Source organism: Schistocerca serialis, chromosome 4 (genome assembly GCF_023864345.2).
Source record: "Schistocerca serialis cubense isolate TAMUIC-IGC-003099 chromosome 4, iqSchSeri2.2, whole genome shotgun sequence".
Classification (NCBI taxonomy): domain Eukaryota; kingdom Metazoa; phylum Arthropoda; class Insecta; order Orthoptera; family Acrididae; genus Schistocerca; species Schistocerca serialis.
The window spans coordinates 19709255-19735008 of NC_064641.1; the positions used below are offsets into that span (position 1 = coordinate 19709255).

The 25754-nt window shown below is 42.2% G+C and overlaps 1 protein-coding gene across 3 annotated transcripts in view; it reads right to left on the minus strand.

Annotated features, from left to right (window-relative positions):
* The window catches only part of LOC126473823 (solute carrier family 22 member 7-like), a 147369-nt gene that overhangs the window by 19074 nt on the left and 102541 nt on the right, over positions 1-25754 (minus strand). For 2 of the 3 annotated variants that reach the window (XM_050101142.1, XM_050101141.1), the window contains exons 6-8: positions 25167-25388; positions 8777-8991; positions 4556-4743 (exon numbers count right to left, since the gene is read on the minus strand). In XM_050101142.1, coding sequence (XP_049957099.1) covers positions 4556-4743; positions 8777-8991; positions 25167-25388 — 625 coding nt within the window. The remainder of the gene's footprint in view (positions 1-4555; positions 4744-8776; positions 8992-25166; positions 25389-25754) is intronic. The other variant, XM_050101143.1, reaches the window with a different exon arrangement.

Sequence of the window (25754 nt, forward strand, 5' to 3'; positions counted from 1 at the left end):
TGAGGTGGGATCTATTATAACACTTGTGTCATCTGCAAAAAGTACTAGTTCTGCTTGCTGAATGTTAAGTGAGAGACCATTCACATGAATGAGGAACAGCAGATGACCCAAAATTGAACCCTGTGGGACTCCCTTTGTGATAACTCCCCATTCACTAGAATTTACAAACCTCCTAAGATTATTTGTGTTATTCAGCACAACTTTTTGCTTTCTGTTTGTTAAGTATGATTCAAACCAACTTCGTGTCTAGCCTTCAATTCCATAAAAGCTGAGTTTTTCTAAGAGTGTGACATGATCCACACAGTCAAATGCCTTGGAAAGATCACAAAAAATACCAACTGGTGCTAATTGGTTATTTAGGGCTTGTGCTATTTGATGGGTAAATGTGTAGATAGCATTCTCAGTCGAGTAACCCTTCCAGAATCTCAACTGTGACATGCTGAGTAAATTATTTTCACTTAAATGTGAGACTACTTCTGAATACATAACTTTTTCGAATATTTTAGAAAATGAAGTCAGCAATGAGACTGGTCTATAATTATTTAAGTCACTCTTGCCCTCTTTCTTATGAAGAGGTTTGACAATTGCACATTTCAATCTGTCTGGAAAAATTCCCTGTGTCAGCGAAACATTACATATATCACTAAGGACTCCATTTATTAAATTAGAACAACACTCCAATATTCTGTTAGAAACCCCACAACATCACATGATCTCATGTTTTTCAGAATATTTATAATTCCCTTAATTTCATTGGGGGGTGTTGGTCCTATTTCTAAAGGTCTAAAGTCCTGGGGAGTGACATTTTAATACATGAAACTTCTCATTCTGGATTTTAATACATTTTTTTTTGCTTCTTCAACTTTTACCCTATTTTTGCTGCTACATTCAGAAAGTGATTGTTCAAAATACTTGCAACTTGTGAATTATAACTCAAAAGATCATCATTAAGCATTATTGCTACGGTATGCTGTGCATTGTCAGGCTGACCAGTCTCCCGTTTGACAATACTACATTCAGTTTTAATCTTATTAACCGCATTATTAATTTCTGTCAGAACATTACGTCAGCACATTACTTTTAATATTCAGTGGCTTAGTTTCCACAGTTGACCTTTACCTCTGTCGCAACGGCACTTCACACGAAATATTTATTACGCGACATTCATACTAACTCTCACTTCAAAATTATGAGACCAGCTGACTAAGTTTTTAACAACTGAACAGGGCGGTTACACGTCACTCTTTACACCTCCTCAAGTGTCACTTTGAACTGACTACTAAAATGGATGGGTTAAGAACCCCTCATAGACCATTGTACGCCATTATTTTTGACTCCCTACGTACAGTCACTGTGCTATTACTTTGGAACTCCCGAGTGATTACTTCAACTGATTTCGTTGGATTCTTGAGGATTACACTCCGCAATGCTCGATGGTCCCAGTTCGTCAGTACATGAGGTCTGATTAAGTCTGTCTGATTTCGGTTTAGCTGTGGTTGTCCATTCGTGTTTCCACTTCACATAATCAGGTGAAAGCCAGTGGATAGTCCGCCTTCTAAGTCACTGAGCTCTTCCGACAGTCCAATTCTGCTGTTCCTGCTTCTCTACTGACAACGCAGGACTCCCCGCCTCGTTTTATAATGGCACGTCAGCCTCTCATGACATCCAGTGGTCGATTCCGCTTTACAGAAGGGGGTCCTGATAGTTCAGATAGTGTACTTATGAGGAACTAATAGTGTACTTAGTGCTTCTTCGATCGTGTGCTCCAATTTTTTACAGTAAATCATGGAATTCCTTTAGATAAGCTAAATCATTATGGCTTGAGTGGGGCAGTACAGAAATGGTTTAATTCATACTTAACTGGAAGAATGCAGAAAGTTGAAATAAGTGGTTCATGTAATGTTAAAACAACAGCTGATTCCTCAAACTGGAGGGCTATCAAGCACGGGGTCCCACAGGGTTTGGTCTTAGGTCCTTTACTGTTCTTGATATACACTCCTGGAAATTGAAATAAGAACACCGTGAATTCATTGTCCCAGGAAGGGGAAACTTTATTGACACATTCCTGGGGTCAGATACAACACATGATCACACTGACAGAACCACAGGCACATAAACACAGGCAACAGAGCATGCACAATGTCGGCACTAGTACAGTGTATATCTACCTTTCTCAGCAATGCAGGCTGCTACTCTCCCATGGAGACGATCGTAGAGATGCTGGATGTAGTCCTGTGGAACGGCTGGCCATGCCATTTCCACCTGGCGCCTCAGTTGGACCAGCGTTCGTGCTGGACGTGCAGACCGCGTGAGAGGACGCTTCATCCAGTCCCAAACATGCTCAATGGGGGACAGATCCGGAGATCTTGCTGGCCAGGGTAGTTGACTTACACCTTCTAGAGCACGTTTGGTGGCACGGGATACATGCGGACGTGCATTGTCCTGTTGGAACAGCAAGTTCCCTTGCCGGTCTAGGAATGGTAGAACGATGGGTTCGATGACGGTTTGGATGTACCGTGCACTATTCAGTGTCCCCTCGACGATCACCAGTGGTGTACGGCCAGTGTAGGAGATCGCTCCCCACACCATGATGCCGGGTGTTGGCCCTGTGTGCCTCGGTCGTATGCAGTCCTGATTGTGGCGCTCACCTGCACGGCGCTAAACACGCATACGACCATCATTGGCACCAAGGCAGAAGCGACTCTCATCGCTGAAGACGACACGTCTCCATTCGTCCCTCCTTTCACGCCTGTCGCGACACCACTCGAGGCGGGCTGCACGATGTTGGGGCGTGAGCGGAAGACGGCCTAACGGTGTGCGGGACCGTAGCCCAGCTTCATGGAGATGGTTGCGAATGGTCCTCGCCGATACCCCAGGAGCAACAGTGTCCCTAATTTGCTGGGAAGTGGCGGTGCGGTCCTCTACGGCACTGCGTAGGATCCTACGGTCTTGGCGTGCATCCGTGCGTCGCTGCGGTCCGGTCCCAGGTCGACGGGCACGTGCGCCTTCCGCCGACCACTGGCGACAACATCGATGTACTGTGGAGACCTCACGCCCCACGTGTTGAGCAATTCGGCGGTACGTTCACCCGGCCTCCCGCATGCCCACTATATGCCCTCGCTCAAAGTCCGTCAACTGCACATACGGTTCACGTCCACGCTGTCGCGGCATGCTACCAGTGTTAAAGACTGCGATGGAGCTCCGTATGCCACGGCAAACTGGCTGACACTGACGGCGGCGGTGCACAAATGCTGCGCAGCTAGCGCCATTCGACGGCCAACACCGCGGTTCCTGGTGTGTCCGCTGTGCCGTGCGTGTGATCATTGCTTGTACAGCCCTCTCGCAGTGTCCGGAGCAAGTATGGTGGGTCTGACACACCGGTGTCAATGTGTTCTTTTTTCCATTTCCAGGAGTGTACATTAATGACTTACCATTCCACAATGATGAAGATGCTAAGTTAGTGCTTTTTGCTGATGATACAAGTATAGTAATAACATCCAAAAACCAAGAACTAAGCGATGTAATTTTAAATGATGTTTTTCACAAAATTATTAAGTGGTTCTCAGCAAACAGACTCGCTTTAAATTTTGATAAAACGCAGTATATACAGTTCCGTACAGTAAATGGCACAACTCCAGTAATAAATATAGACTTTGAACGGAAGTCTGTAGCTAAGGTAGAATTTTCAAATTTTTAGGTGTGTCCATTGATGAGAGGTTAAACTGGTCTGCTGAAATGTCTGCGTTCAGCTACGTATGCTATTAGGGTTATTGCAAATTTTGGTGATAAGAATCTCATTAAATTAGCTTACTGTGCCTACTTTCATTCACTGCTTTCGTATGGCATCATATTCTGGGGTAATTCATCGTTGGGTAGAAAAGTATTCATTGCTCAAAAACGTGTAATCAGAATAATTGCTGGAGCCCACCCACGGTCATCCTGCAGACATCTATTTAAGGATCTAGGGATCCACACAGTAACCTCACAGTGTATACATTCACTTATGAAATTTGTTGTTAATAATCCAACCCAGTTCAAAAGTAATGGCAGTGTGCATAGCTATAACACCAGGAGAAAGGATGATCTTCACTATGCATGATTAAATCTGACTTTGGCACAGAAAGGGGTAAATTGTGCTGCCACAAAAGTCTTTGGTCATCTACCAAACAGCATCAAAAGCCTGACAGATAGCCAACTAACATTTAAAAAATATTAAAAGAATTTCTAGATGACAACTCCTTCTACTCATTGGCTGAATCTTTCGACATAAATTAAGGAAAAAAAAAACAACTTAAACATTAGTGTCATGCAATATTGTGTGTTATGTAATATCTAGTACAGACATCTTTTATTAACCTGACATGTTCCACATCATTACGAAGTGTTGTATTCATGATCTATGGAACAAGTATTAATCTAATCTAATCTATACTTCTGTACCATCCGAAACACCTCCCATGCAGCGTCTGCGACTGAACTTGGACGAAAAACCTCGTAATCGAGCAGTAAGGCTTATTTCCACCTACTGATGTGCAACGTCTTACATTTCACGTACCATCAGCGCCAGGTAGGGCAGGGAAGACATGGAAATTCCAGCAACGGCAAACTCGACACTCGTTGCAATCTGGCGGAGGCAGGTGGGGTGCAACTCGATGCTCTGCAGGTTTACCATGCCTACACCGGCGACGGCGCTGAACTGCATCAGCATGGTCGCCATCACGATGGCTACACCCGTGATGTGTTCTGTGCAGGAAGAGAAGTCTTGTGTGTTCAGTTCTGAGAGAGAGATATACGTTCACCCGCCAATAACAGAGCGAGCTAACATATTAACCTCTTCGTCATTCCCTTGGACAGCGATTAAACAGGAACATCACACCCTTACTCTAATACACTGGAAGACACATTATGTACGCCACATGTCTGTGAATTTTGCAAACTTTGTTTCAGCAGTTTCGTTTTTAGCTTTTTGTGTTGCTGTAGTTCGGATGCAGACATGTAAACCCAGCCTGGCACAGACCGACATAAGTGTGAAGAAAGAGCTGAGAACTACAGCCAGGCTGTAATTCACGATATGGGCAACTCTTTTGACACTTTACTTCATTTTGCTACAGTTTCCAGATGTACATTCATAATTTAATGATAACAATTGAAATTTGATCAGTATGGATTTGTTAATCAAATTTCAACTCTAAGATTCCTTTTTTTTATTAAATGTTTGGATTCCTTTCTTGATATAATAATCTCATTTTAACCCAATTTGTTTCTACATTTACATTATATTCTGTCTGTGTTACTAGCAGTCATAGTGTTACACTTTGCAGCAGACTCTTTACTATAAAAGTTTAAGTTAGATCAGATGCACCATTTCACTTCTTCTCCATTTTTACTTCAACTGTTTCTGCTTTTTCTAAGTGTAACTACAGTTATTTAATCCTGTCAATAGCTCCAAACAGTCAGTATAAGGAAATAAAAGGTACCATAATTATCTTAAAATAAATAGTACGTTCATTGAACTATGGAGTTAATTTATAAGTATTCAACCTACAATTTTTTTATTATCTTTGTATCGCAACACATCAAGCAGTTTAACAAATTGTAGCAATAATGACTGGAAGATACTATCTTTAAATGTATATCTGACAAGTATTTGGTATATCATGAATAAATAAACCTATGATCGAATAATATAGGAATAATATAAATTCTGCAGAGATTCTACAGCATTTTCAGTATTTTAGATTAGGTACAAAAGCACTAATCATAACATTTATCTCTTGTAAACGTATTATCCAGTTCTTTAATATGTGATCACATTTTTTTGTTTCAGTACACACATTGATAATGTGTCTCTATAAACCTAACAACCTAGTGTGATACAACATATAATGTACATTTGCATCTTCAAACAACAAATTATATTTCTATTAAGAAGTATACCCTAAAATAAATTGGGTTCCAATTCTGAGATGTTATCTGATAAAGTTTATTGATTTTGAGTATGCTTCTCAGATAATTATTATAACAAGTTCAGTGGTGTAGTCCTTATTTTCAAACAGATGCATATTACAAGAAAACTTCATCTTATTATATGTGGGCATTAATCCTTGGTTACTAACAAAATGGTGCTTAACTTGTAAAATAGAGTAACTGTTATTCCTCTCTTCTATCTGAATTTCATACTGTTTCTTAAATAACCACTTTATGTATAATTATAATAAGCATTGTCAACAGCTTACAGCAGAAATAAATTATAATTACTTGATTTTGTACATTTTCCAAGCAAGAGCTTTTGGATTGAATCCATGTTTCTGGACTTGAGTTTAATTATAAGCTGTGGATGGTCTCCACTTTCAGAACGGATTATATTTTGTAGCTGTATATAGTGCTTGCACCAAACAGTTACTTTAACCAATGGCATGTTCCTCTGATAATGTACTCGGAAATCATAGGGCTGATTATGGGTCATCAGGCTGGTAATTCGCCTTTGTCAGTTCGTGTAGATCGCGTTTCATTTACAGAGCTATCTGTGGGCCAACAACAGGCAACAAGCAGAAGTTGTGAGCCACTAAGACTGCCATCTAGCATCAGCAAACAATTTTTTCCATAATTGATATGGATTTTTTCTCTCATTTTTGTTCTTCCCCATTGTCGAAGTGGCTGAATATTGACACAGAGAGTACTTACACTCGCTTCATGAGTTAGGTCAAATTTCAGCATATTTCTGTTTATTTTACTATTGATCATATTGTCAGCATTTTTGGTATTCTTTTCGAGCTGATTAAATTTATGAATTAACTGTATAGCTGTACATTGTATTAATCAGCATATTTGAGTATTTTTTGTGTCCAGTTAGGACAGTATATCGTTTTCGCACTTGTTGTATTGTATTCCCCATAAAATCTGCTATCCCATTCATGATCGATTCAATTACTTACAATGACTTATTGCTGTAAATAGGAAACTAAGTGCATTACCCCTTGCTCAAAGCAGAATAGTTTCCTACACTACACCATTAGGCCAAGGTGAATAAGCACCACACCAAATTTGCGTTGGGGATGGTATTCTAAACATTCGAGTGTGTAACAGCGTATATTAATCATCATCACATGTTACTGTACTTGGTCATTTATTACTGAATTTCGTCAGTGTCTAACAGGTGGTTATTAATTATGCCACAGTCTATGAGCAATGGGAAAAGAGACCATTCTTTTATGAAAATATGTCCACTGCTCTTTCAGTTTTACCCATCTCCAGTCTGTTAGTATCACTTCGTCATAGTCTCTACACAAGATGACTGTATGAGGTGCATTCAAGTTCTAAGGCCTCCGATTTTTTTTCTCCGGACTGGAAAGAAACATGCGCATTGTTTTAAAATGAGGCCGTGTTCATTGTCAATACATCCCAGAGATGGCAGCACCGTACGGCAGGTGGAATTTTAGCGCCAGTGGCGAGAATGAGAACTGTTTTAAATACTTAAAATGGCGACGTTTTCCTTACTTGAACAGCGTGCAATCATTCGTTTTCTGAATTTGCGTGGTGTGAAACCAATTGAAATTCATCGACAGTTGAAGGAGACATGTGGTGATGGAGTTACGGATGTGTCGGAAGTGCGTTCGTGGGTGCGACAGTTTAATGAAGGCAGAACATCGTGTGACAACAAACCGAAACAATCTCGGGCTCGCACAAGCCAGTCTGACAACACGATCGAGAAAGTGGAGAGAATTGTTTTGAGGGATCGCCGAATGACTGTTGAACAGATCGCCTCCAGAGTTGGCATTTATGTGGGTTCTGTGCACACAATCCTGCATGACGACCTGAAAATGCGAAAACTGTCATCCAGGTGGGTGCCACGAATGCTGACAGACGACCACACGGCTGCCTGTGTGGCACGTGGCCGAGCAATGTTGACGCGCACGAATGGGACTTTCTTTTCGTCAGTTGTGATAATGGATGAGACGTGGATGCCATTTTTCAATCCAGAAACAAAGCGCCAGTCAGCTCAATGGAAGCACACAGATTCACCGCCACCAAAAAAATTTCGGGTAACCGCCAGTGCTGAAAAAATGATGGTGTCTATGTTCTGTATGTTCTGGGACAGCGAGGGCGTAATCATTACCCATTGCGTTCCAAAGGGCACTACGGTAACAGATGTATCCTACGAAAATGTTTTGAAGAACAAATTCCTTCCTGCACTGCAACAAAAACGTCCGGGAAGGGCTGCGCATGTGCTGTTTCACCGAGACAACGCAGCCGCACATCGAGCTAACGTTACGCAACAGTTTCTTCGTGATAGCAACTTTGAAGTGATTCCTCATGCGCCCTACTCACCTGACCTGGCTCCTAGTGACTTTTGGATTTTTCCAACAATGAAAGACACTCTCCGTGCCCGCACATTCACCAGCTGTGCTGCTATTGTCTCAGCGATTTTCCAGTGGTCAAAACAGACTCCTAAAGAAGCCTTCGCCGCTGCCATGGAATCATGGCGTCAGCGTTGTGAAAATGTGTACGTCTGCAGGGCGATTACGTCGAGAAGTAACGCCAGTTTCATCGATTTCGGGTGAGTAGTTAATTAGAAAAAAAAACGGAGGCCTTAGAACTTGAATGCACCTCGTATGTTGGCTTTGCTCCATTTCTACTGATTTCATTATTGACCCAGCTAATTACCACAGCTCCCTTCTCTGACTGTTGGACAACTAACTGTGATCCCTTATGATTTTCATCCAATTTTTAGACAAAATAGAGGCTAAATCAACAAAGACGCATGGGTGCAGCTCACCAGTCAGCAGGCAGAAGATGAGGAGACTGGCCAGTGCAGCCAACAGTGCACTCCCTACACTGGGCCAACGGCGACCGAACCTCGCCGCAAAGTAGTTCACCATGAAGTGGGCAGGCAGCTTGGCCGCCCCCTGCGCCACTATCCCCAGGAAAGGGTTCACGCTCAGTCGGCTCACGGCTATCACCAGTGAGTAGATAGCCAGCATGTGCACTGAACTAGTAACAGCCAGAAATGCGCACATTATTCCGTATCGTTCAAAGAGTCTCAACATGAACGGATTCCTTTAAGTGGGCTTACGACACATTCTTTACTGTGCAGTCTGTTTAAAAATTGTCATTAAGCGATGTTTGTACAAAAAATGAACTTAAATATACGATTTTACCAGCGTCATACAAAGAAAATTATCAAGATTTTACACAGATGTTAGATGGACTTAATGGTTGGTCCACATATAGTATGACAGATGGATGGTCAGTCTGAAGCTCCTTTCTCAACAAGCCCTCTTGATCTGATGTTCTTAGTAGCTACAGTAACGTGGATTGTCAGTTCTATTAATTTAAGGGCATTCCATTTCCTGATATATACATTACATAAGTTCACAACCGAGTTCATCCTTCGCATCCAGACCATTTTCTAGAGGAACCGAAAATTGTGCTGTTGTGAAGCAACTTCAAGCATCCAGTGTGATGTATCCTTTGAACGTGGAGAAGCTAATAACCATCGGTTCTCACAGAGTGACATCGAAAGATGGAACCTCTACCTCGACATTGCCCCACTGGAAGAACTGGAAGAACTCGCATACTGAAAGACTGATCAGGTAACCTGTGGTCAGAAAGGGTTGTGTGCAGCTGATAACTGAATGGTTCATGAGCCTTGTAGATATACACAGTGTTTCACTACATGTGTTTGCCTCTGTAAGTTATGAAGTAACAGGCGACGGAAATATTTACTGTGGTAGCTCACCATAAGAAACGTTACACTGTCTGCGGAGCTATGAACATAGTTTACTGTGTTATTATCCAAAGACTTACAGCAAAAAGATACAATTTTTTAAATGGAACAATAGTTGTTTCTATCATGCACTTCAATCAGTAACACCAGCTGTGTATACATCAATTTAAATTACATTCCTATCACTTTTAGTTTGGGAGCTACAACCCTTCAAAGTTTCAGGGGCAGATACCACACACGCTGCACATAATGCAATGTGCCTTCTAAATGTGGTGCAGCCGAGTTGTAACGTCGCCGGTGTCACGGGGCGAGAAGCTTCCTCGATGCGCTGTTAGACTGCCGACTGTCGCCGCACACGGCAGTTCGACCCACACAAACAAACGGGGCTCAATATACCACAGTTATTGATGTCGGATGAAGATGGCATACATGAACAACGGGTACGTTGACATGTTGCTAACGCTTGGCGAGTGCCGACACGATGCCACTGAAGCAGCCGTGGCGTACGCCGTAAGATATCCTGGGTGATGAGCACTGGCAGCCATTACGTTCTCACGTGCCGAACGACGACTTTGGGAAACAGGCAGCTTGGTAATGCGCCGCAGTAGAAGACGAAGAACTGCAAGAAGTGAGGAGACGGAGGTGTTTGTTTTAGCTGCAGTACACCAAGATCCTCATGTCAGCTTACGAGCCGTTGCTGCAGTCGCTGGCGTCAGTCTCACATCTGTGTGGCGCATTGTACACAGTCACAGGTTACACCCGTACCGCCTGTCACTGACCCGGGAGCTGCATGGGAACGATTTCCGTGCGAGAGTTACATTCTGTGAATGGGTCATGCGCAATTTCACGCTGGAGTCTTTGCAAGGTGTTATTGTTCTCTGATGAGTCCACGTTCACAAATTATGGTGCAGTGAATCGCCATAACGTGCACTACTGGGCCGCAGACAATCCTCGGTGGGTGTGACCTGTCGACAGTCAACATAGGTGGTCTATTAATGTACGGTGTGGAATCCTTGGGGATGAAATCATCGGTCCACACTACTTCCCAGGTACACTGACAGGTGAATTATATCGCGCATTCATAGTCGACAGTTTGGGTGGTCTCCTTGAACATGTGTGTATGCACGAGAGTCCATATGCGGATGCAGCACGATGGTCACCCAGCCCATTCTGCGCGTGCTGTTGTGGAAGAACTAAACAATAGGTTTGCAGGAAGGTGGTTGGGCCGCCATGGCCCTCACTCATGGCCCGCAAGGTCGCCCGACTTAACACCATTAGATTTCTTTTTGTGGGGATATCTAAAGGATCGTGTTTATGTCACTGAGCCCACATCCCTAGATGATCTAAAACGGCGCATCGAGGACGCATGTTGCTCCATGACACCGGCGATGTTACATCTCGTCTGCAGATCCTTTAGAAGGTGCATTGCATTGTGCATTCACGAACATGGACACACATTTGAATATCTCATTTAAATCAACTTCCCACCTCCAGAACACCCATCACCCACCACAAAGCCATGTATTATGTACAGCGTGTGGTATCTGCCCCTGAAACTTTGAAGGGTTGTAGCTCCTAAACTAAAAGTGATAGGAATGTAATTTAAATTGATGTATACACAGCTGGTGTTACTGATTCCAGTGCATGATGGAAACAACTATTGTTCCATTTAAAAAATTGTATCTTTTTGCTGTAACTCTTTGGATAATAACGCAATAAACTACGTGCGTAGCTCTGCAGACAGTGTAACGTGTCTTATGGCGAGCTACCACAATAAATATTTCCGTCTCGGATTACTTCGTAACTTACAGAGGCAAACACATTTAGTTGAACACCCTGTATAACTACGGCCAGATAAGCAGTGAGAAGAGACACTTCGCACCGAGATATCGACATGTCCACGTCAGTCAAACGCATGCGTGCCCTGTGCTACGGATGACGTCAAAGCTAGGAAGACTTGCATGCGTTTCCGTAAAATTTGGAAGTGAACTAGCGAGGACGTACACCGTCTTGGATCGCTTAGATTTCACAGAAGTAACAGTCTGTGTGCCACGAACGATGTTGACAAACCGTGTGCCATGTGGCGAGATTAATTTTCCACTTTCAAGGTGAGCAATCAACTTTTTTTGATTAGAAGTCAGAACGATAGACCATTTGACTTGGGACTGATGACCATAGATGTTAAGTCCCATAGTGCTCAGAGCCACCATTTGACTTGGAACTTCCTGTAGAAATAACCTCTGAACTGTTAATAGTGCTGTTTCCGATAGGAATATTCTTATTATTACTAGTGATGTTATTATATTTTGTGCGTGTGAAGTTTTAAAGAACATACCAATCAGTTAGAACGCAAAACTTTTATTTGTAGTCATAGTGTCTGATCCTGCTGAGTAAATTGCAAGAAGGAACTTGTTTTCTTTCGGTGAGCTCGAAGAGTTGTGTGACCTTGCAGACTGGAAATTATGATCAGTATGCTTTCTGACTGAACGCAAAAACAGTTTTCAGGCTTTTTTAAACGGCGAAGGTAGGTGTAAAGCACCCACAGACAACTTAAGTGCTTAATATAACGAAGTAACGACAGTAAAGTCTATTTATCCACTGCCCCAGCAGTGCTCTGTGGACATTTATGTCGACATATGTAATTTTTTCTAGTTGTTCACTTTCTGCATCTCTGCTTCTAGTAGCAACGGCCATTCAGTTAGTTGGTTTTACCAAACAAATTATTAGATCGTTTGTAGTTGTTATTATTTGGAAGAAAGCAAGCACATGATTGTCATTAGCACTTGAACTACACTGGCATACTGTCACAATCAAAGTACATCAAAACCAGAGAAAAACAATAAACCATTCAAAATTCAGCAACGTTATTTAAACCATTGATGAGTATGGAACGTATTTCCATTCTGCTAGGAAAGCAGCTATACATTTAAATGACAGACGCGCACCGCAAAAACCCTCACTTCATGGACTTGGCGAATTATTACCACAGGTTTGCACCAACATTTTCGGCAGTAGCACAAATATTCACTCATCCATTAAAAAAAGGGGTGAAGTGTTACTGGTCATTGGAGTAGTTGCCGACGTTTTTGATAACTGAACATTGAGATAAGACTGAGGAATTATTGAAGCTGTCTGTCAGCTATTTCCCAGTCAGCTAGAACACGTAGTCTCACCTGATAAACTGCTTCTGCCTTGACCGTGGCCGACAAAGGGCCCGATTTCATCTACCAGAGGTTTCTCATAGCTAAAAAGAACATTTGTAGGAGGTAACAGGGGAGTTATACTAACCAGGAAACATACAGATCACTTAAAAATTTAAATAAAATGTTCAAAAACCACACTGAAATCCGAGTTAGCCTGTTAGAAAATAATCATATCAAACCTGGCATGTAAATATCTGGCTCCAGGTCAATAAAGCAAGTGATTAAAACGAGCAAGTCCTTCAGCCCCTGTTTAGATAGAGTGCACTCAGAGTTATGTTAAAATGATAAGTAGCCGAGAGAACTGAGATGTCTGAATCCCAGGCAGGCGCAGCAAAAAATTACCTAAAGCGAAATTTTACTTAGCGTTATCATGCCTACCAATTGGGATGCTAACAGTAGCATCATTATGATAATAACAACCGAAATACTTCTGTCAATATTACTGATCAAAGCTCACCAACATGTGCTGTACGTTCCATAGCTGCTACGAAGCACAAGAAGCATGTGCGCAAAGATGAAAATGTAGGAAACACCCTTGTTAGTGAGAATAACGACCTGCTCCAATCTACTGCAATGGTGCACAACTTCGAAGTGTCTTTCCATGAGTTTAATAAACACAAGAGATACATATAACAGAGATTTTAGTCACCAATAATATGAGGATGTTCTCCTTCACTAGTTAACAACAGTCTGCGAACGCTGGGGTAACTTCTCGATTCAGCGTCTGTAGAAATCACGTGGTTTTGAGGTGAAGTACCCATTGAGCCATGTCCGGAGCGAATTTTCATTGCTAAATGAAGTTCCTTGAGCGTTTCTCGGTAGAAAGCTGACAGGTGAAAATCTGAGGGTGCAAGATCACGTAAATAACGTGGACATGGAGTGACTTCTCAATCCATCTCCTGTATAGTGTTTTTGTCAGTCTAGCGGAATGCGGACAGGCCTCATCGTGGAGTAACATCGCTTCGTACAGTCTTCCTGGTCATCGTTTTTGGATTGCGTCTGCAGCACATCTCAGCTGTTGACAGTAAATGTGAGCAGTAATGGTTATGCGGTGGGGAAGCAATTTGTAGTACACTACACCATCGCTATTCCACCGGCTGTGCAACCTCACCTTTTGTGGATGCGTGCAGGTCTTCGAAAGGGCCGCTGCTGCTTTGTCTGGTCTCAAACAATCCTTTCTTTTCCCCATGTTAGCATAAAGACAACATTTCTCATCAGTAACGATACAGGGTGGGGAAGGTCGTTGTTGTTCACGAGCCAGTAAATGACGAGCAAGCAGATATGCACATACGGCCCACCCGTTGATTGTTGTGATTTTAGCTTGAAACATTCGTTCGTTACCCATACATCCGATTGCAAATGTCGCACAATGGAGGAGATCACAATTCATAGCATTTGCCAGTTCTCGAGTACACCGACGTGGGGTATTGTATGCGTTTAAACGATTTTCATCAAACCCCGCATGTCTTCCTAAACGTGGATAATGTGAAAAAGATGAAAAAGATCCTACTTAAAACTAGAAAACCATTTCATTACCATGCTCTATCCAGTGGTATTGTCCCCACTGACGGAACAAATGGTTCTGGTTGCCTCCGCTGCTGTCACCCTCTATCGAATTCAGGCAGACTTGTAATGCCAGAAATGCATATCCTCCTATTTCCATCTATTGTACTATAAATTTTTTTCCTTATTTTGTTACCTGAAGATATGACGTTTCTCTGTCTTTGTATATTGTAATTGTTTTACTATTTGTATATATATATGCATTTATGTCGATGTATAATTGGTTTGTTTTGTAAATATTATTTGTATTTTTATGCTAGGGAAAACTATGCTATCGAACGACTACATCGATAGGTCGTGTGGAGAACCAAAGTGTTTAGGATCTTTGGTAGTGTTAACTCTGCCGCGTGGAGCGCGGACAGAGCAGAGGGAGTCTGGCTAGGGTGGTGCAGTGGAGCAGGTGTGTTGTGTGACGCTCCCGCGAGCTGCCACGCTTTCGGGGTTTGGCAGCATGTAATTGCGCTCGACTTGCTGTGATAGTTTCTGACACGGTGTCGCGGACGGGAAGCATTAGCTGGCGCACATCAAGAGCCCGTTTCGCCTGGTGACCGTGTCGAGAAGGAGGCGCGCCAACATCCAGCTTCTGCAACAGCGACGGCCGACAATGAGTGACTGTCGCCACCTCCTCGATCGACGGCTTCAAACCTTCAACCAACCAACAAGGAAGACTGGAAGCACGTAAAGTTTTAGAACTGTATGGCAGACCTCAGCTTTTAAAATTGTTCCATTCTCAAAATTACAGCAACTTAGCATGAACCTTTGTTGCTCATTGTCCCAATTGCATTACCAAGCAGGGTCCCTTCCCTTTCCAGAATGAACCCGAGTGTCGTTGAAATTCAAACGCCAGCATTAAAGTAATATGATTCCATTTCACTGCTTTAATTTCAAAGTTCAGTTAAAGTATTCATAGCTGGCTACAATATTTAGATTACACAAGCACAAATTAAGAGTGCGAGTTTTGTTACCATATTTTAGCTTACCTGTGACTGCAGCTCAGCTTGGTACGTACTAAATTTTACTATTGTTAATTGTTCAGAATCATTTAATTCAAGTTCAAAATTAAATCTCTTATTTCTAAATTGCATAGATTCAAGTAGCTTTTGAAATGATTGTTGAGGTAGCCCAAGACTAACCTCATTTTATTGAAGTTCGTAGTGCTTCAGAAACAAAGATCACTATTAATTCCAGTCACTAAATTAACTTTCAATTTCCCAGTTTTATTAATTCTTCTGCTAAATTAAGTCAGAGTGTAGCAAAATTTATTACTTCTGACAAACATTCAGTTTTCACACAACACGTGTCAAACTTCAGTTGCCACGCTTTTAGTGCTAATTATATGTGCATTAATCTTTCATTTTCAGTTATTATAGTAGTTGTCCATAGGACTGGCGACCGTAATTTTCCCCAAATCTCAAGTATCTAATTAACGCCAGTTAATTTTTAACGTAACGACCGCACATTTACTTTCTTTATTAACTTTACACTTTTTCAAAATTAATTTTCATCAGTTTCATTTGCATTTTTCCTTTCATTTAGATGTAACCCTTTCCTCCCTCTTTACCGACAGATTAACTTCGGTGACGATAGCTTTTCCCAAATTTCCATTAGGTACACGCGGTTTAAATTTTACTGTCATTAAGGTCGATAAGTGAGCGGGAGGTGACAGACTATGTGGAAAATATTGCCATTTCTCCACTTGGCACTCCATTTTCTAGCGTGCAAAGCACCACTCACTATCTCCAAATGGCAAAGTCATAATATGTAAACTCAAATAGGAACAGTGAACTACATCAACGAGACTACCGATACGCAAAAAAAAGAAAAGAAAAATGTGAGCTTATGCACCAGTCTAATAGAACTGCAGCTGATTGAGATGGTAAGCACCAATCTAATAATTTTTGTTAACTTGGGCGCTACACCAAGGTCAGCGGAAAGCAGACCCCGCAGTAGGCCTAACTAAGGTGGCAGTTACGTTCTGAACAGCGAAGCACAGCCTCGTAGCTCAGAGGTTACTAGAGTTACTGGACAATTTTGAGAAAAGTGAGACGCCTCGGATGGTCTATTGTCCCTCATTTGCAAAGTATATGTGGCACAAATTTCAGAACAACGGTTTGGTCAGTCTTTGTGGATTTTCGCCGTCTTGCGAAATATCAAGAATAATTAATCTGGGGTTCGGAAAAATACTCCGCCCGCCCGAGACGACAATCCCCTGATTACGCAAGCCTTCGGTGTTCTCTAATTGCCGAGGAAATCGTTTGATGCCATTTATCTATCAATTAATTTCATCAACTTTTGAAATAATAATCGTGTCAACCCAGGAGCTACGTCACTAGATACATAATTTTATGGACAATGTGGATTTTTCTTTGTCAGGAAACTGGACAGGGCTGCTGTCGTTCCTCTTGCACGCCTTTTGGTAGGTTAGGGAAAAATTTTGCCGAACAAGATGAAAGATGACGAAATAAATCTCGGGTGAACAGCCTGGTATGAGTTTGCATAGGACACAATATTTCGGCAATCGACCCCGTTGCCATCATCAGGTGCGCTGATGTACTGACCGGCGGTGGGCCGGCGCCAGGTATACAGGGTCAGTCACCTAACGTTACCGCTGGACATATTTCGTAAACCACTTCAAATACTGACGAACCGATTCCACAGATAGAACGTGAGGAGAAGGGCTAGTGTAATTGTTTAATACAAAGCATACAAAAATGCACGGAAGTATGTTTTTCAACACAAACCTACGTTTTTTTAAATGGAACCCCGTTAGTTTTGTTAGCACATCTGAACATATAAACAAATACGTAATCAGTGCCGTTTGTTGCATTGTAAAATGTTAATTACATCCGGAGATATTGTAACCTAAAGTTGACGCTTGAAACGTCCGACGTTCAGTTGCGTGTTGTAACAAACACTTCATTGCAGGGGCCCAAACAGCTGCAACATACGTCGAGTTTCTACAGAATGATCTGCCAACGTTGCTCGAAAATGTCCCACTGGAAACGCGTCGACGTATCAGCATGATGGTGCACCTGCACATTCCGCAATTAACACTAGGCTGACCCTTGACAGGATGTTCGACGGGCGTTTCATAGGACGTGGAGGACGCATAAATTGGCCAGCCCGTTCTCCTGATCTTACAGCTCTGGACTTCTTTCTGTGGGGTACATTAAAGGAGAATGTGTACCGTGATGTGCCTACAACCCGAGAGGATATGAAACAACGTATTGTGGAAGCCTGCGACGACATTACACCAGATGTACTGCGGCGTGTACGACATTCATTACGCCAGAGATTGCAATTGTGTGCAGCAAATGATGGCCACCACATTGAACATCTATTGGCCTGACATGTCGGGACACACTCTATTCCACTCTGTAATTGAAAACGGAAACCACGTGTGTACGTGTACCTCACCCCTCATGGTAATGTACATGTGCGTCAGTGAAAAAGACCAATAAAAAGGTGTTAGCATGTGGACGTAATGTGGTGTTCCAGTCTCTTCTGTACCTAAGGTCCATCACCGTTCCCTTTGGATCCCTACGTAATTCGGTGCTCTCCGATACACACGATCGAACAGCGGAGGAGTGGTAATGTTCAGATGTGCTAGCAAAACTAACGGGGTTCCATTTAAAAAAAAACGTAGGTTTGTGTTAAAAACATACTTCCGTGCATTTTCTTATGGTTTGTATTAACCAATTACACTAGCCCCTCTCCTCACGTTCGGTCTGTGGAATCGATCCGTCAGTATTTGATGTGGTTTACGAAATATATCCAGCGGTAATGTTAGGTGACTCGCCCTGTATATAGGACAGTCTCCCTCCCGCTCCTCCGTCAGGCGCTTCCTATGCACACTCATACCAGGCTGTTCACCCGAGATTTATTTCGTCATAAAATACGCCTGGAGAAATTGAAGAATCACAATATCAAAGATGCATAGAGTCGATTGAAGTAGTTGTCAGCAACCGAATATGAAAAGGAGTCTGTTGAGTCATGTGGTGCGAGCAGCCATGTGCTAGGTTGTGTGTCAAGTCAGGAAGTGAATGGGGCGTAACATCTAGTCGTGTATATCTGCGGGGTTCTACATCTACATGTATACTCTCTAAATCACACTTAAGTGCCCGGCAGAGAGTTCAGCGAACCACCTTCACAATAATTCTCTATTATTCCACTCTCGAAGAGCGCGTGGGAGAAACGAACAAGTGTATCTTTCCGTGTGAGCTCTGATTTACCTTATTTTACTATGATGATCGTTTCTCCCCTGTAGGTTGGCGTCAACGAACTATTTTCGCATTCAGATGAGAAAGTTGGTGATTGAAATTTCGTGAGAAGACCCCGCTGCAAAGAGAATGTTTTAATGATGTCAATCCCAATTACTGTATTACGTCCGTGACATTCTGTCCCATATGTCTCGATAATACGAAACGTGCTATCTTCCTTGAACTTTCTCGATATACTCCGTTAGTTCTATCTGCAGCAGTACTTCACAACAGGGCCTACAAGCGTTGTGTAGGCAGTCTCTTTAGTGGACCTTTTGCATCTTCTAAGTGTTGTGTAATAAAGCGTAGTCTTTGGTTCGTCTTCACCCGACATTTTCCATCTGTTACTTCCAGTTTAAGTTGTTCGTAATTGTAATTCTCAGGTATTTAGTTGAATTTACGGCCTTTAGATTTGATTAATTTATTGTGGAACCCAAGTTTAACAGATTAATTTTACCACTCGTGTGGATGACCTCATACTTTTCATTATTTAAGGTCAGTCGGTAATTTTCGCACCATACAGATCTAAATCGTTTTGAAATGTGATTTGATCTTCTGATGGCTTTACCAGACGATAAACGACAGAATCATCTGCAAACAACCTAAGAGGGCTGCTCAGAGGACCTATAACACTACCTCGGGGAATGCCAGAAATCACTTCTGTTTTACTCGATGAATTTCCGTCAGTTATTACTAACTTTGACCTCTCGGACAGGAAATCACGAATCCAGGCACATAACTGAAACGATATTCCATAAGCACGCAGTTTCATTACAAGCCGCATGTGAGGTACTGTTTCAAAAGCCTTCTGGAAATCTAGAAATACGGAATCAACTTGAAATCCCTTGCCAATAGCACTCAACACATCGTGTGAGTAAAAGAGCTGCTGGGGTGCTTTTAGGTATGGAGGCACACTACCAAGGTTATAAAATGGATGAAGACATGTGCTCCCTCTCATTCGTTGCTCAGTCTAATCCCATTCCTTTCTCGTCCGTTTATCGTGGCTTATTAGTTCTTTATTAATATGAACACTGGCGTAACATAGTACAGCCATGCTACGAACAGCTTGCTCTAACCTCCATTACCTTGTCTGTCAGACTTGTACAGTTCAGCATTGCTATGAATTCTGTCATACCATGAGACTGTGGTATAGACGTTCGTCAGAGATAATCCACACACACCCGGCGTCGACGCTACGAGTTTCTGTCGCAAAACTGGTAAGCGTTACTGTTTATGCAGCTCCTATCAATGAATCTCAAGAATATCATTGCTACTTAGTTGCCTCTGTAAGTTGATTTCCCTCGAGTGCATTTCAAATACGAACCTGTTCTTTGTTTCCTACAAAAGCATGGTAGGCATCTTTGTCTGCTGTCATCTTTTCTTCCATTAGAAAATGCTACAGGCTGAAGGAATAGAACTTTAATACTTTTTCAGTTCAAATATTTTCCGGTGTGCAACAGGGTTATTTTCATTGACTACGCAGCATAGTGGTTTAGTGACTCCCATAATGGAAATACTGCCTCAAATTTAATTTGTGTTGAAGAATATATCTAAGCTAAGTTAAAATTCCCTTAACTGTTTGTTACCCATAACCGTGCTGCCTCTCCGAGTACTACAGCACGTTTTGCATAAACACACACAGTACGGTGAGAAGTCCAACGCTGCCATTGTCATGGTGACAGGAGAATTTTCTCTGGAGGTAAGAAATTACTTAACTGAAAGTCGGCAAAGGAGTGACAGTTAATGAAATACTAATCACACGAGTTATAGTTTGATTTTGAGGTGACTCATCGACCTGTTAAGGCCCATGACAATTCCAATCGCCTGAGTCGGAAAATATGTATGGTACAATGTGCGAGTATCACTTTTGCAGAATGGCATAATGTGCAAGTTACTGATGCAGACAGCCAAGTGTACTCAACACAATCACAGTACCTTGAGCATGAAAGGTCATACATTGTATTGTGTTACCAGTCACGCGGTGAAATGATAAAAGAGGCACATGATAATGTGTTGGCCGAGCACTGAGCCTGTAGAACAACAATGTGACATAAGCCCAAGAGTACTGGTGGTGGACACACAGACAACATGTGTTGCAGTATGTGAACAATAGAAAAGATGCTGAGTAATCACGTCTTCATAATTACTGGGGGTACTCTGGTACCTTACATAGAGACAGCGTACACTTCGAAGGCACACGAAGTTCTCAACATACGAGATAGTGTACAGCCACGAGATGTCATAACGTTTTGTGGAAACCATTGGAGATAAAAACGGGGCATCAATGCGTAATTTTATGGAGAACCTAACAACAGTGTGGCGCAAGTGCAAAAGGTACATTTGAGGGACCTAAAAGAGGAGGAGTGTTTGGTAGAACGAAATACCAAGTTACCCAAGTCCCGTGTAGGACACCGGATGATGTTGACTATCTCTTACATCCCGGACGGGGAAAACGAAAAAGAAATTTAGGCCCATTTCAAGGGCCAGCACCAAGGAAGAGTTCCAGTTCCCTACTCGCACCACAATCAAAAAAATGGTTCAAACGGCTCTGAGCACTATGAGACTCAACTGCTGTGGTCACAAGTCCCCTGGAACTTAGAACTACTTAAACCTAACTACCCTAAGGACATCACACACATCCATGCCCGAGGCAGGATTCGAACCTGCGACCGTAGCGGTCTTTAACGGCTCGGCCACTCCGGCCGGCTGCGCACCACAATCGTCCACATTGGTCGTATTCGATTCCTTCAGGGCGCGCCACATTCTTTACCACCTGTACAGGTGTCGGTCTCTAACTGGAGGAGGGTGAGATGGGAAGAGTAAGAAGGGGAACTGGCGTTACAAGGTGAGCGGGACACTCCCACTTCAGTGTATTCACTAAGATCGAGAAACAGACTGGCGTAAAGGAGGTAGGAGGGTGATAGGTGTTTCCCTTCTTTAGGTAACAATGGCGCCAAAGGTGGCCGGAAGGAGTGTCACGATACAGGTGATGCTACACCTCTGGAGTCACGGATGGATGGACGACCACGGAATCCCGGTAGCAAAATGGCGTCGTGGTAGATCACTAGTGAACATTGAAACAGACGTTGAGCGGCTGCACATTTTCTGTCAGTCACCACGGACCGTGGGAGATGCGTGCCAGCCTGTCTAACGGGTTCTGTTAGGAGTGCTTCTAACTCTACAACCTGTTACCTCACGTACATTTCAGCTCCTTGATTTCTCGAGTTCATTACCGTTTTTTGTAAATACATGTCTTGATGGATTTTGTTAATAATTAGTGTTTATGAAAATGTAATGTATTTTAATAGGACAAGTAAGAATTAGAGAAAGCTTTTGACAATGTTGATTGGAATACTCTCTTTCAAATTCTGAAGGTGGCAGGGGTAAAATACAGAGAGCCAAACGCTATTTACAATTTGTTCAGAAACCAGATGGCAGTTATAAGAATCGACGGGTATGAAAGGGAAGCAGTGGTTGGGAAGGGAGTGAGGCATGGTTGTAGCCTATCCCTGATGTTATTCAACCTCTATATTGAGCAAGCAATAAAGGACACAAAAGAAAAGTTCGGAGTAGGTATTAAAGTCCATGGAGAAGAAATAAAAACTTTGAGGTTTGCCGATGACATTGTAATTCTGTCAGAGACAGCAAAGGACTTGGAAGAGCAGTTGAACGGAATGGACAGTGTCTTGAAAGGACGATATAAGATTAACATCAACAAAAGCAAAACGAGGTTAATGGAATGTAGTCGAATTAAGTCGGGTGATGCTGAGGTAATTAGATTAGGAAATGAGACAGTTAAAGTAGTAAAGGAGTTTTGCTATTTGGGGAGCAAAATAACTGATGATGGTCGAAGTAGAGAGGATATAAAATGTAGACTGGCAATGGCAAGGAAAGCGTTTCTGAAGAAGGAAAATTTGTTAACATCGAGTATAGATTTAAGTGTCAGGAAGTTGTTTCTGAAAGTTTTTGTATAGAGTGTAGCCACGTATGGAAGTGAAACATGGACGATAAATAGTTTAGACAAGAAGAGAATAGAAGCTTTCGAAATGTGGTGCTACAGAAGAATGCTGAAGATTAGATGGGTAGATCACATAACTAATGAGGAGGTATCGAATAGAATTGGGGAAAGAGGAGTTTGTGGCACAACTTGACTAGAAGAAGGGATCGGTTGGTAGGACATGTTCTGAGACATCGAGGGATCACCAATTTAGTATTGGAGGGCAGCGTGGAGGGTAAAAATCGTAGACGGAGACCAAGAGATGAATACACTAAGCAGATTTAGAAGGATGTAGGCTGCAGTAGGTACTGGGAGATGAAGAAGCTTCCACAGGATAGAGTAGCATGGAGAGCTGCATCAAACCAGTCTCAGGACTGAAGACCACAACAACAACAAGAATTATTCATGTCAAATCATTGTAAATACTTTGGCCATGTCAGGGAAGTTTTTATTGTATAAAGCACACAGAATATCTTTTGTGTAAAATTTTGTTTAAAACTAACATAGTTGGCGCGAGTGCATGCAGTCGCAGAGGTGAAGGGAGAGAAGTAGTTGCGAAACATCTATAGTGTGCAACAGATGTATGTGTTGAGGTGCAATTGTCAGAGTGTTTTGCATCGAAAATGGTGTTGTAAAATGTGGCAGGGCAAATTATATGTGGGCTTGCAGGTATGTGGGCACAGTATATGGTCACAAGAAGATTTTTGGAAGTAATGGAGAATATTGTGTGGGCATAATTTATTCTAACTGCTCGCTACTCAAGAAGAGCCTGTTGCCAATAATGGACCTCATAATAATCACTATTTCGCACCACAAGTAACGTATCGCAAAGTGAGATCCAGCAGCAGTTTGTAGCTGTGTAATAGGCATGCTAGCGTCTTAGTAACTTTTTGGAACATTATACTATGTTCAGTCAAAGAACGAACTTGTGGAGAGAAACTTCATTGACCTAAGTGGCCACTGGCGAAAAGTGACAATTGGCACTAAACAAAGAAAAGTGCGGGGTCATCCACATGGGTACTAAAAGAAATCCGATAAATTTTGGACATACGATAAATCACACAAATCTAAGGGCTGTCAATACGACTAAATACCTAGGAATGACAATTACGAGCAACTTAAATTGGAAAGAGCACATAGATAATATTGTGGGGAACGCGAAACAAAGACTGCGTTTTGTTGGCAGAACACTTAGAAGATGCGACAAACCCACTAGAGAGACAGCCTACATTACACTTGTCCGTCTTCTGCTGGATTATACCTGCGTGGTATGGGATCCTTACGAGGTAGGATTGGTGGAGGACATCGAAAAAGTGTAAAGAAGGGCAGCCTGTTTCGTGTTATCGCGCAATAGGGGTGAGAGTGTCACTGATATGATATGCCAGTTGGGGTGGCAGTCAATAGGACAAAGATGATTTTCTTTGCGGCGAGATCTATTTACGAAATTTAGATCACTAACTTTCTCTTCCGAATGCGAAAATATTGTGTTGACACCTACCTACGCAGGGAGAAATGATCATCACAACAAAATAAGTGAAATCAGAGCTCGAACGGAATGATTTAGGTGTTCCTTTTCCCACTCGCCATTCGAGAGTGGAATGGTAGAGAAGTAGTATGAAAATGGTTCGATGAACCCTCTGCCAGGCACTTAAGTGTGAATTGCAGAGTAACCATGTAGATTTAGATGTAGATGTAGATGTCATTAACCGTTACCAGGGTCCTTCCTTTCACCATAAAAAGTCATAAGTGAAAGTAATAGTCAGAAGGAGAGAACTTTAATTAAATGTACAGTTTATTTTCAACCGAGTGATTACTGTAATAAAAGACAGACGATAGTTGCTCATACAGTATTGCACAACTACTGCAGACAATCAGTTCAAATTAAAAGTGATTTTAATTGAAATTCAGTTTCTATGATAATAATATGCTGGCTCTCACGTAGAGAAAATAGCTTTAGAATTTTATATTGTAGGCGATATTATGTGCACGTGTCTACATAACTCTGGTAGTGAAAAATAGTTGTTGCGAGCAATGAAAGTTTTTACTACATTTATTTGAAAAGCAGTCAGCTGTAGTGATTATTATAGGTGATCATTATGGTAACTAACACCATTGCATTCCAAATTAACGTCTTTGCTGTTCGTATCACACGTCTCTTATACATGTAAGCTTGCCCCGCCTCTGCATTCCACCACCACAAGTGCAGCACTGAAGTTAGAAGTTGCCATCCGGTGACACAACATAGTTCTGGTCGTCTTTGACCCTGAGTGGATTGCAAGGAAATTAGGAAGGTTTCATGTGTTTCATGACTTCTCTTGAAACAGGAAATTGGAGAGACTGCAGATAACGTGTGCCAGCCTTAAACTTCTAGGTTCTACTAGAACAAAGACGCGTCTTAAAGTTATTCTGTGAGTCACCTGGCAATGATGAGGAGTGTTGTGTTCCTGACGAGGTTAAAGCTGGAGAAGATGCTGAGGAAGCCCCTCCTGTCTGTCTTGCTCTTGCCCACAGTCTGGATCACCTGCAGGGCGAACGGAGGCACCGTGGAGCCGTTGGTGGCTGCTATGCGACGCACAACGGCCAGCGCCTCCTGGTCGCGACCCCTGCACGCCAGCCAGCGTGGAGACTCGGGGAACCAACTGTCACAAAAAAAGTACAGGTCTCCTGTAAGTAGTGGTAGTAGTCCTAGCATTATCCACTGGTCAGTTTTACAACAATATTACATGTGTCAGCTTAATACATAGGGAAAACAGTGAAAACTTAATTTATATGTTCGGACATTTAAACCTTTACATTTCGAACTTGAGAATCATTTATCCATTGTGTAAAATTTCTTTGTTATGTTCACAGTCGAAAAAAAGTGAGCTCAATACGGAAACTAATGTTCCGTTATTTGTTCATACCTAATCGTTAGACACACAAGAAACATTGCACATGGGAAAAATATATTATAAAACAAAGATTCTGTGACTTACCAAACGAGAAAGCGCTGGTAGATAGACACA